This window comes from Podarcis gaigeae (genome assembly GCF_964106915.1).
Source record: "Podarcis gaigeae genome assembly, chromosome: 3".
NCBI lineage: Eukaryota > Metazoa > Chordata > Lepidosauria > Squamata > Lacertidae > Podarcis > Podarcis gaigeae.
The window spans coordinates 105,997,091-106,010,025 of NC_139680.1; the positions used below are offsets into that span (position 1 = coordinate 105,997,091).

At 40.6% G+C, this 12,935-nt stretch overlaps 1 protein-coding gene across 8 annotated transcripts in view; it reads left to right on the top strand.

The window, feature by feature from the left end:
* MAP4K3 (mitogen-activated protein kinase kinase kinase kinase 3) overlaps positions 1-12,935 on the top strand; it is a 65,336-nt gene that overhangs the window by 35,302 nt on the left and 17,099 nt on the right. For 2 of the 8 annotated variants that reach the window (XM_083733213.1, XM_083733211.1), the window contains 6 exons: positions 6,073-6,131; positions 7,491-7,529; positions 7,777-7,833; positions 9,170-9,268; positions 10,826-10,868; positions 12,202-12,364. In XM_083733213.1, the coding sequence (XP_083589339.1) occupies positions 6,073-6,131; positions 7,491-7,529; positions 7,777-7,833; positions 9,170-9,268; positions 10,826-10,868; positions 12,202-12,364 (460 nt within the window). The remainder of the gene's footprint in view (positions 1-6,072; positions 6,132-7,490; positions 7,530-7,776; positions 7,834-9,169; positions 9,269-10,825; positions 10,869-12,201; positions 12,365-12,935) is intronic. The other 6 variants (XM_083733217.1, XM_083733214.1, XM_083733212.1 and 3 more) reach the window with 3 other exon arrangements.

Genomic DNA, 12,935 nt, shown 5'->3' on the forward strand with positions numbered 1-12,935 from the left:
TGAAAACTAGTATTTCATTTTCTGTGTTTACAACTTTTGCCAATTGTAAAACTAACATGCACAATATATACAATCTATTATCTATGTAGCTTTCTATTTCTAAAAAATAAAAGACAAGTGTGTCTCCTTTATCCACAAATAGTGGTCATTTAGACCTTAGACTGCACAAACATTCACCCTCGAGCGCTAAAATTTGAATACGAACAATCACTTTAAGGACAAAATTGTCTGGTATAGCTATTTGCAATATTTAGCCACTTCTGATTACCTTGGCTTGTCCAAAGTTTTGTTGCCAATACTGTAATGAACAGCACTACTACCCAAAGAGTATCAGTGGAATTATCAGAATCGAGTGTGATTTGATTCACTGTTCACTTGGATATGGTTAAATATCCCACGATTTTGTTTAGAGTTGAACTTAGTTATTCTGTTTATGTTGGATAGCTGCTTCTGTTTGATGGACCTTCCTGCACAGTATCTACATGAAAACTGCTACATTTCCATGTGTGTGCACATGTATCTTTCATCTCCAGTGATATATGGCTTGATCATTCAAAATCTTGTGTTAGGAACACTCTGTGCAAACTAAGATGGTGGTGTTTTATTTTTGTCTCTATCACCTTCATTTTGCAAGCTTTCCTTTCCCACAGAAATACGCTAGGACAGTACACAAATGAATTTCTTTCCCAGTGTTTTGCTGTAACTGTATCCAGGATGAAATGCAGGTTATTTTTAAAAGCATCTAGTAATAGTAGATTAGAAAGAGACATGATCATATTTTAGCCTATTGATGCTAACAGACAGTAGAGTAGTAACCTGGCTATAAACAAAGGTTTAGACCATTAAATAATACAAACATAAACCACACTGACAGGTGTCACTTTTCATAAAAATGTTCCTGTGAGATTTCTAACGTACGGTGGCAGATGAAGGATCTTTTTACTTTTTTGTAGTGGTTTGCTTATTTTCTCTTATTAATTTTTCTGTCACTGCAGTAGAATACATATTGTCGTGGATTTGTGCTTTGCAAATGGAGAGTGGCATCTTGCCTCTGCCCAGCCATAAGAGCTCTAGTTTCTATGTTTATGCAACTGCTACAGCTTCCCTCTTTCCCACAAAAAAAGAAACCCAAATCCTATATAAGGGCCCTCAAGTATTTCACTAGTGTTTCTCTGATTTGTGGCTACCATATGCCATTTCAAGGAAGCATCTAAAGCATGGTTTCTTCGTTGGGAACCCCTGGTGACACAAACTCAAGCATTTACCACTGCTAAAGTTCCAGTCACATAAAAATTTATGGATGGTTAGCTTAATGCTATTTAATAATAATAATAATAATAATTTTTTATTTATACCCCGCCCTCCCCAGCCAAGGCCGGGCTCAGAGCGGCTTACAAGCAATAATAAAAACAAGATGAATGATTACAAACTTAAAAACAAAAATAAAACACAACAATTAAAATAATGGAACATTAAAATATTAAAATGTAGCCTCATCGCAGGAGGAGAAGGAAAAGAAGGGGGGAAAAGAGGGGGGGGGAGGGAATCAAACTGGCTCCAAGCCAAAGGCCAGGCGGAACAACTCTGTCTTACAGGCCCTGCGGAAAGAAATCAGATCCTGCAGGGCCCTGGTCTCATGAGGCAGAGCGTTCCACCAGGCCGGAGCCAGAGTTGAAAAGGCCCTGGCTCTGGTCGAAGCCAATCTAACTTCCTTAGGGCCCGGGACCACTAGGGTGTTGTTATTTATGGACCTTGAGGCTCTCCGTGGGGCATACCAGGAGAGGCGGTCCCGGAGGTACGAGGGTCCTAGGCCGTGAAGGGCTTTAAAGGTCAAAAGCAGCACCTTAAATCTGACCCTGTACTCCACCGGGAGCCAGTGCAGCTTGAAAAGCACTGGGTGAATATGCTCCCATGGCAGAGACCCCGTGAGGAGCCTCGCTGCAGCATTCTGTACCCGCTGGAGTTTCTGGGACAGCTTCAAGGGCAGCCCATTTAAGTGGTTGTGTAAAAACTGCTGAGACTGCATAGATTATTTTGCTTGGGGTGGGGTCATCCTGGAGGTAATTGAAATGTATTTGTTGATTTAGAGTATTTATGGATCATCCTGCCTTCAAAAAGCTCAAGGAGATACACAAGAACCACAGCAACAAAATATGTCAATAAAAGCATATACAAACTAAATATTTAAATAACATAGGAGACAGATGTAGCTCTAGGGGAGTTGGGGCCCTACCACAGAGAAGGCCCTTCATGAATCCTGTTAGGCACGATGAGCAGAACCCCCTCCCCAGCTGATATTAATGGGCTGGTATGAGAGGTGCCGTTTCTGCATATATTTGGGCCATTTGGTTTTGCAAACCATCACTTAACACACTGAAACGAGCCCAGTAGAACACAGGCAGCCAGTGCAGAGATTTTAGGACAGGCGCTTTGTGAGCCCATCTCATTGCTCTAGTTCATAACCTGACAGCCACATTTCTGCACAAGTTGCTGCTTCCATACCATTTTCAAGGACAACCCTAAAGCCCGTTGCAGTCATCAAAGATTACTAGAGCATGAATTACTGATAGCAGGCTGGCTTGGTCCATGAATATCTGTAGCTTGTAAACCAGCTGTAAATGGCAGTAGGCTCTCCTAGCCACTAACACCACCTGAGCTTCTAAGGACAATAATGGATCAGAAAGGACCACCAAGCTACATAGCTGTTCCACAGGGCAACTGCTGCCCTTCTCCTAGGCCAATTCCTAGATCAGAGACTTGACTAGCCACAGTACTTTTCAGGATTCTATTGTATTTTATTGGCCAACATCTGGTCTGTCACTGCCTCTAAGCATCTATCCATCTTATCTTATTGTCATACTGATGACAATTTGCTGCAAATCCCTGGATGATTCCTCCCAAGAGTTTTATTACAGATATTAAATAACATGAGAGACAGAAGGGAATCCTTCAGCACTATTGCCAAGAGGCCAAACAGACATCTCCCAGCATGACCCTGAAGGTAGAAGTTGAACCACTGTAGCACAGTAGTACCTCCAACCCATAGAACCAGTTCAGGAAGATACTGTGATCTATAGTATTAAAAGCTGTCAAGATGTTGAGAAAAATCAATAGGATAGTGCTCCCCCTTTCCATAATCAGTTGGTAGCAAAGACAGAATTGTTGAAAAACCAGATTAAAATAGATTCAGAACTCAGCTATATCCAGATTCACCTGCACTCATCCCCTTCTTGAGCACCTTACTCAAAAACGGGATATTGCAACCATGCAACAGTTGTTTAATATCTCTGGGTCCAGAGTGATCTCCTTCAGGAGGAGGCAATCTATTTCTTCTTCTGGAGTGGCTCTCATAGTGAAGTATTTAGCACTCTGTAGCCCACCCAGTTAATCCATCTCAGATACACAAGGGGGTCGAAAGGGCCTTTGTCCGCCAAACTCCTGCAAAGTGCCCCTCTCCACATCCTCAGACCACGCTCACTCATACTAATCTCACAACATAAACCTAGACAGTACTCTGGGAATCTCACCAGGATTCGCCTTAACTGCGGCTTCAAGTTCAGAGTGAATGTGAGCGATTTCTGCCCTCAAACTATTTTTGATTCAATTTTCCCTTCTTACCCACATGCCTTAGATCCAAAAACATTTCTGAAATTGCCAAGTTCTGCATCACTCTAGAAGAAGTCCTTTTGGAGTCACTCTCATTTCCTCCATAGTTTAACCCAGCATCCTCATTAACATTCTTGTCCTTTACCCATCTCACCCCTTGCCTCCAAGTAAACAGTCATTTATCACCAAGCTTTGTTTTCCAAACGTGATCTCAATTTTCTCTTTGCTTATAAAAAGAAAGCAGATCATATTTATCAATGTTCCTTGATAAAATGCTTTACTGGCCACTAAAAATGATGGCGCATGTTGCTTTGGCATGATGCATGGCTGTGCTGGCTAGTAGTGGTAGTCCAAGACGTCTGGAAGACACAAGGTTTTCTATAGTTTGTAATATATGGGTGGGTGGGTGGATTTGAGACTATACTATATAAGAGGTAGGTGGTGGGATTCATAAAGGTAAGGGATTATGGTAATCAAAAGGAGCAGGATCACATTAATCTAACATTGGCTGAGGTTACTCAGATAGTTGTTTATTTTCTTGACATCTGATGGGATAGTGTTCCACAGGGCGGGCGCAACTACCGAGAAGGCCCTCTGCCTGGTTCCCTTCTTGCACTGAGGGAACCAGCAGAAGGCCCTCAGGGCTGGATCTCAGTGTCCGGGCTGAATGATAGGGGTAGCGATGCTCCTTCAGATACACAGGGCCAAAGCTGCTTAGGCTGAATGTGTCCAAGTTAAACGTGCTTAAAGTTGTGGGCTTACTGTATACTACAAAAAAGCAATGTTGGACTAAAGCAGATATCATAGCTCCAATAACAATCCAGTTTTTCTCTAACCCCATGCCTCCTGGTTTGAATCATCCAGAAAGAATTCTAGCTGACTCCAAAAAGCTTTCTTGCTGTTTTATGACCATTTTCAAAGGAGTGTTGGAATTTTCCAAAAATAGAAGTGGCAGGCTACTGTAGCCTGCCTCTTTCTTTGTGTAGTTTATATGGTGGGTTTCTTTCTGAGAAAAGTTTATTTATTTGACATGTAAAGGTTTGGCAGGTAGAGCTCCAGCAGATGATGACATTGTCCCTGCTGTGAAATAAGTGGTAGCACATTGACCTTGGTCTACTAAACCACTTATTAAAATCATTAGGACTCCTAAGCATTTTCCCCACATGAAAGCTGTGGCTTCCAGGATCCTGAAGATATGTTTCTGTACTGCAAAGCTAGGATCCCTAATTCATATTCATTTGCATCCATGGAGATTTCAGAGCCCTTGCACTTTATCTATTTTGAATTATAGTTGTTGGATACTCATACAAGGTGATCTCTTTACATTAAAATATATTGGGATGCGTACAATAATAGCCTTTCAGAGACTTTAAGGTTATGTGATCAAGCCACCGTTGCTTGTGGCTTGTATGTTCATCTTTCCCTGCACAGATTTTGTGCATTTTGGGAGTAGCAATTCAAAGAAGGAGGAGATGAATTGTTGACCCTGATGACTCTCAGAAATCTAAAGAGCTGTTTGATTGGATCCTAATTTCATTGAGCAGAGTTTGTCTCATAGAACTGGGCTTTCATGCGTCCCTGCACCTCCTTGAAGATCTCTTTCTGGGGGTTTCTGTACTACTAGGCACAGCCTGCTAGGAATCTCATGTGAGAGATCCGTGCAGTGGAAGTTGCTTCCAGTACCAGTCACCACACAGAAGCTGCCTAAGGTCCAAATAGTTTACTATTGCAGAAGATAAGGCTCAGTAAAACAGTTCTGGACTTGGATATATAGAGCATGTAGGCTTTTGCAGCTACAGATATATGCAGATGCATACATTTACAAAGTAGCTCTGTTGCTCCAAATAAATTCCAGCCACTGGGCAAATAACACCAGCAGACTGACGACTCACAGACTAACTGAGCTGACATACCTTAATCACAGATATAGCCAGGGAACAGGGCTGTTACCATAGCTGCTGGCTTGGCTGACCTTGCACTTGCAGTTAGCTCATTCATGGGGTGATTTACACTTATGAAGGAAATTAGCACCTTCTCATGTTCAGTTACTCCAACACTGTATGGGATGTGGCATTGGGGGCTACAGCTGGAAGGAGGAATTAGCAGAAATCAGGGATGCTGCCTACACCTTACACAAGGGAAGGTGCTTTTCTGTTTGCCTTGGAAACCTATGGGTATTGTCTGTATGCAACTGTGCAACAGAGCACCTCAAGCAGAAAATTTACAAATCTTGTATCTTTTCCTCTCCTTAAATGCACAGAAGTGTCATATTAGAAGTATAGTATTCTGTTAGTGAACTTTGAGGGAATCTGCTGTACAACGTGCATTATTTGTATATGCTGTGAAGCTATTTGTGGGACTCAAGTTTGTGTAAGAACAGCTGGAGCTAGTTAGACAATAATTATTTTTTAAAGGGGGAATGCAATAAGATGAGACAGAGCTTGATGCTTTCTTTTCTCTCAATAGGATTTGCAACTAGAATATGGTCAAGGTCCCCAAGGCAGTTACTTCTTGGGTGGAAATAAGTGAGTATTTTTAGTAACACCATTATTTTTCTCCCCCTACCCCCACCCCCAAATAATCTGGCAGTGGTTTTTAATGTAGTTATCAATTTGATCAGGAATTTGATGTTTATGCAGTGAAATCAGTTGTGCATTTACAGTAAAAACTGACTATTTAATCCGTATTTTGAGATACTCGAGTTGGATCAAGACTACGATCTTGCAGAGGCTCCCTTTGGAAGAAGTGGGCAGGTGGATTTTCAATTTCTCCTGAAGTTCCAGAGCCACCTTCCATATTCTGGAGTCTAAAGCAGGAATTGGACCTCCTCTTCCTCTCCAATGCAGCATCCTGTAGACACACTTCTCTAGTCCTGTAGTCTGGATTCAACCCAATGTAGCCTCATATATGGGTTTTTTGGTGTTGGCAGGTGTATAGCAAGGCAGCTTTATTGTCTGCATCTGTATCCACAAATGTGCCTATATGTGTGTATATGTAATAAATACATTTTATTTTTTATTTATTGCATGTATATGGGCCACCCAGTAACATATATTCTCTGAGTGGCCTCCAAGAAACAAAATACAGGAACAAAAGAAAAAGCAGCGTGAGAACTCTTAAGCCTGCAGATGTCACACAGCCAGGGTTTAATATCGCAGATTATCTGAAGGCCCTGGGAAATAAAAAGGTCTTCATCTGGCATGCAAAAGGCCATAAAGATGGCAGCCAAATGAGCCTCTCTGTGGAAGCTGTTCCACAGCTAGGATGTCACCAGTGAGCAGGTCCTAGAGGCCACGCTTTGTGGAGGCACTTAGTTGGAGGTACTTGGAGCAGGTCTGCTAAAGAGGATCTTAAGGTTCAGATAGGACTAGTTTTAGTACCATGGGCTTCATAAAACACCTGTAAGTGAGGGAACACTATAAAGAGAGTTCAATGATCCATGTTAAATTATTTTGTAAAAATAGACTTTAATGGTGCAACCCAACAAGTTAAGTCAATAGTTCAGAATTAGTGTAAATATGATAAAAGGAGGAGATAGATACTTCTTTCTTATTCTAGGTTTTGCCAATCTTTTCTTGTGGCATTGCATTATTTTAGTGTACGTTCTTCTCCCCTCCACACCCCCACACATTTTTTTACAGCAGTAACTATAATTAAGATGAGCTGTGTCCACCCAGGTGCATTAATTAGCAGGCTGGTGTACAGCTGAAAACAGTTAAATACACTTTAGGCTGAATAATTATTTACTTCAGACTGAAAATTCAAACAATTGGTGTAATTTATTGCACATCTTACATTTGTCAGATCATATATAAAGTGTGTCTGATTTTGTGTGCTTTTTGCTAAATGTGTCCAGTCGTTGAATTTTACTTCTATTTTTAAAGGAGCCTTCTAAAATCAGTTGAAGAAGAACTGCATCAGCGGTAATTCTTGACTTTCTTTCTCTCTTGATTGCGAAGTCCCTTTCCTTGTGCGCAGACTGTATGTTTCTTGTATCTCTCATGGTCTAATGGTGCTTGTTTGGCTTACAGAGGACCCCTTGCTTGTCTGTCTTGCAACTGTGATTTGCTAAAAGAGAAGCTTTTTAGGATTGCAGATAACAAATCTTTTGATGGCTGAAGACAAATTGACAATTGACATTTAGAAGTGATATCCTGTTTAATTCCTCAGGGGACATGTCGCACATCTGGAAGATGAGGAAGAAGGGGACAGTGATGATGCTAAACAGTAAGTTCTGCTAATCTTCAAAGTAGATCTGGTTCGTAAACAATCGAGAAATCTTGTTCAATCTGTGTGTGGTTTATGACACTTCTTGCTCCACAGTTTGGTCATCTTCAGACATAACCTCGAACCATTGTTTAGTGTGACAGGAAGTAGCCACAGTGAGCCTTGGCCTCGTGCATTCTTCTCCGTCCTCCTTTTGGCATGGCTGTAAGGAGAAGTTTGGAAGCTTTTGCTTCAAGTTTAGATTAACTGCAGTTTGTTGTGTTGCCTGCACTGACCAGATGTGTTTGATCATATCTATGGGTTGCTTGAGACAAACCAACTTCATGCCGTGGGCTATGAAGCGGGCTTGTTTAAACAAACCATAGTTAACTCTGGAATTGATTTGCTTAAATTTCCCCAGAGAGAGTGAGTGATGACTAGATAGGACTCATGAAGCTAAAATTTTGTTTGGCACATTTATTTTAAGTATATCACTAGACGGCCAGTGAATAGGAAAGGGAGAAATAAAGAAAAATATATGTAAATAATGATTATTGGGGGGGCCAGGAAGAATTTGAAGCTGTAACTTAACCTGTAAACTTAACTCAACTAAGAATAACAAAATGCAATATTAAAATTAACTGCAATGTAACCATTGCTGTTAATTTTACATTGCCACATCTGAACTCCACCAGCCCTCTATTTAAAACTTACTACTGAAGCATACATAATCCCATTGCAGTTTCACAGTGACCGACACCAGAGGCTCCTCTCCTGCTGCCTTAGATGAAACCATTCTACAACAGGAGCTGGTGTTACAGTGCTACCACACAGAAATAGCACCCTGATACTTTCATTTGTGCTTATAGCCTACATCTTAATGTATCAGGATGTGATTTCCATGTGGTAGTACTGTATCTGAAGGGACATGTTTGGGAGCCCGATCCTGCTTGGACTTGCATGATGAGTTTCAAAGACCTTGCAGATTATATAGTAGCTGATATCATTTTTAGGATTGAAACAGCTCATCTGAAAGACCCGTCCACTAGAAGAGTTCTGCCATTAGTTGAGGCAATATGTGATACTGATTTTTACAATATAATCCTATATATATCCTATTCAAGAGTAACGACTTTTACAGTATAACCTTATACGTAACCTATTCCATGGTAAATGCCATGGAGTTCAGTGGGGCTTGCTTCCATTAAGTGGCAGTAGAATTGCTGTGCTAATTGGTCATCTGGTTGCTTTGAGCACTGTAGTTTAACACAAGAAAATCAAGCCTGTATTTTCAAAACCTGTCTATAGTAGCAATTTTATAAATGCAAAATATCATAAACGTGCTGTTATTTAACAGGACAATACTGGAGTTTGGAAAAAGAAAATCAAGGAGGAAAAATGTGATTCCCCAGCAATATGTAGGGAGTCCAATCAATACCATAAACCCAAACTCTGGGTAAATAAAATACTTCATCAAGAATTTCCATTTCTGCTGGTATCTCATTTTTCTAAAGCTGGACTTTTGAGCAGGCTTTTCTTTGATACATAAGCCCATTTGGGGATAAATGGAGAGAAATAGGGAGTTGGGGCAAGAATGAGGCAGAATGCCTTCCTACATATTTCAATAAGTTAACCTTGGCTGTGGCCAAACTGAAATACAAAATATATATATTTTTTATCAGAGGTGGAAATAATTGCATCTAGTAGCCTCGTAGAGAATATTTGCAAAGTTCTTCATAACACATCATTTTAAAAAGCCTGTCTCTTGTTCAGTGTTCTGTTATACACATTTAAGTCTCACTGTTTTTAGTTGGAATTATAAATGGCATTGAATGTGGGATTGCCACCTTTAGAATTTCTCTGGCTAAACACAATCTGTATAGCCTAATCTACCTTGGATCTCAATTTTTCATTCTGCCATAATCTACCTCTTTGAAATCAACCCCTCATACCATCACCCCTCCCCCCAATGATTGGTATTTAATTGTGATACAATGGGTTTTCTCAATAAGTGCTGTATTCCTAATTTCATTGTTTTAAGGGTTGATAGAAAAAGGTTTACTGAAAATTCCAATGTTATGAATTTAAATCTGGTATGGGCAACTGGTTCACTACTGAGGGCTGCGTTTGAAATATAGCACAATCTGACATGGTACAGAAAATTTGCATATTTTTGTTACATGTAATGTAATTCATGCATCATCTTCATTAATAAAGTAGATTCCAAACTACAGTGGAGGAAGCATATCGCCTTCAAATGTGCAAAATGTGGCCTTGGTAAATTCAATCCATTGTTCTGCAAGATTAGTTCCATTGGCACAAAAAGACTTCAGTTTCCTCTCCTCCCTCCCACCCCTCCATGTGTCGCCAAAACTTGCCCCAACCTCTAAAGCTGATTTTTGAGAGTGTGCGGGAAACTGGCAGCGAGAGGGAAAGGAAGTTCCATTGCACAAACAGACGTTCATTGCTCCAGCAGAGCTGCATCGTTGGATGCTGCCCAGTGGCGGAGGAAGAAGCGTGGGGGGGGAGCACACCTGCCTCCCCGCCCGTGCTGGGCACCACCCCAGGACGTGCGCCATGCCCCTGCAAGTGGCACACCCCGCCCCCACCTGCTCTCCGCCCCCGGTGCAGGAGCATGAAGTTCCACCACTGATGTTGCCCCTTGATGCATGGATTTGATAACTACATGAAAAACAATGAATTTGACTTGCTGTAATTGGCTCACCTTGTTTCCGAACCCTGATTGCTTTTGCCATTCTTTTCACATTTTCCTGCAAGCATGATGGTGAAAATTACATCCGCACACACGTTTTTAAAAAATTAAACTGGAGTTCTGAGGAATCTGTCAAGAACCCATGGGCCACCTTAAAAATACCAAGTTTTTATATTGCCCACCCCAGTTTAGATCATTTCAGTGGTACCCCCCCTCTCTCTCTTTATGTATGTAATGAATATCTAACTTTTAAAATGATCAGTGAATCTTTGTAGTTCATCCTTGTTTTCCCTCTTGTAGCTCAACTATGAAGGCTAAAGTGCCACCACCTTTACCGCCAAAGGTAAGAGGGGCTATCACTACTTGCAGGAAATACACTTACTGGCCTAGTTCATATGTAACACCTCTGATCTCATAAACCTCAGTTCAAGAAAATATATGCCTTCACATTCTCTCCTTGCCCCTGCCCTTTCAGCTCCCCTGCCTGTGCCTGGCTTTGGCAAAAAAATCTGGTTTCTTAAATCATTTTTCCGTTCTTTCCAAACTAAGACTTTCCAAACTGGCTTGGGCAACTAAGATAGCTTCACTTGAAAGCAGGAGAGAGAGAGATTACTATAATAAACGATGCATTGTAACATCTGACTACAGCTGAACCATAATCTTATGTCAGATGACTACAAACCGTGGTCAGTTCTTAAAATGGAAATGGAAGTCAATGGGTGGAATTCAGCTAATATAGATATTTCATCTGTGCTAGTATATTAGCTTGCCAGTTGGAATGATCCCTCCTTACCAACCACATAATGCTGTTCTGGGGGTTCTCCCAACCTCCCCAGAACCTAACCTCAATGCAGTTTACAAAAAGAGGAAAAGAGTAACAGTAACATAAAAACATCTGAACACAGTGATAGTTTCAGTTGCCTTCTCTTTTAGCAGTCTGCTTTGCCAAACTGTTTCCCCCAGTATACATGCTGTTTTTTAGCCTATTGAATGGCAATCTTCATGGGTCGCATCCAGTTCTGCCCCCTCTCTATTTCCGGAAGGCATCTGTCAGGATCATGAGGGGAGCAGTTTTCTGCTGCTACTCCAATCTGCAGCCCCTGAAATCTGCTCCAGAGGTTTCTCCAGCTCTTCATAGCAGATTTACAGAAGCAGCGAGAAAATCACCAAAAATTACTTTCTTCTCCATCTGTTGACAGATAGCTTATGTCAGTAGAGGGAACATAATACATTATTAAGTCCCTCTTTTAAGTTAATTCTATTTGGCTAATATGCAGGTGATATATGTGATTTTAGAAAACCATAATCTGATTTGCACCTTGTCCAAAAACAGACTGAAGGCTGTTTTACTGATGTTTTCAATTATGCTTTGCAGATTTTTTTGTTAGATTGTATTGTATTTAATATGTTATGAGCCACATTATATTTTATGAAACAGCAAGTATAAATTTTCAAACAAACAAACAAAATAGGGATGTTTTCTGTAGACTTTTAGAAAGCCTTTCATTTCTAGCCATGAAATTTCAGCTGAAGAATTCCTTATACGTGGCTCCTGCTACTTCTTCATTTCTACTGTATTCCCTGAACACATTTTAATGACTTGGTATGAAAGTTTTAATATGAAAGTGATGTGATATGAATTCAAAAACATGGACTAATAAATTTTATAATTTCAGCCTAAATCCATCTACGTACCACAGGAGATCCATTCTTCTGAGGATGATAATCAGGGAACCATCAAAAGATGTCCTGTTTCAGAAAGTCCTGCAAAATCAAACACCCATGTACCACCCAGACCACCACCACCTCGGTTACCGCCACAGAAATCTCATGCTTTAGGTAATGTTGATGAATTACAGATAATTCACAAATTCTTTTAATAACAGCAGTTTAATTTTGCCTTCTTCAATACATATTCCAGAATTATTCTTAAATAAGCATGTTTTGCTCTCGGCAAGCAGCGGAAAATGCTCACTTAAAAAAACACACCCGTTTAGATTTTAGTGGTGTCCCCCCCCCAACCTTCTTTAAGCCGCTGAACATGGAAATAAATTCTAAAATAAATTCTAAAATCGTGTTTATCAAAACTATGTACATGTATGTGATACATTGTACTGATACGTGTCCAAACTACAATAATTGAGGACTATGGAATTCTGCCACTGAACACTTTCACAAGGCTTAGGACAAAAAACAGCACTTCCACCAGAATAGAATAAACTTTATTCCCTTCACTGGTATCTCCTCATGCTTTCCAAACTTGTCCCTCAGCCGCAAAGTTCAGCATGAACAGATAGGCCTTGTAGTACTTCTGAACATGTTCCAGCTTGGACTTTAGTAAAATGGAGTCCCAGTTGCTCTTCATGAATTTAGTGCCTGAAGCTGAGGCATAGATGACTTAATGAAGGAT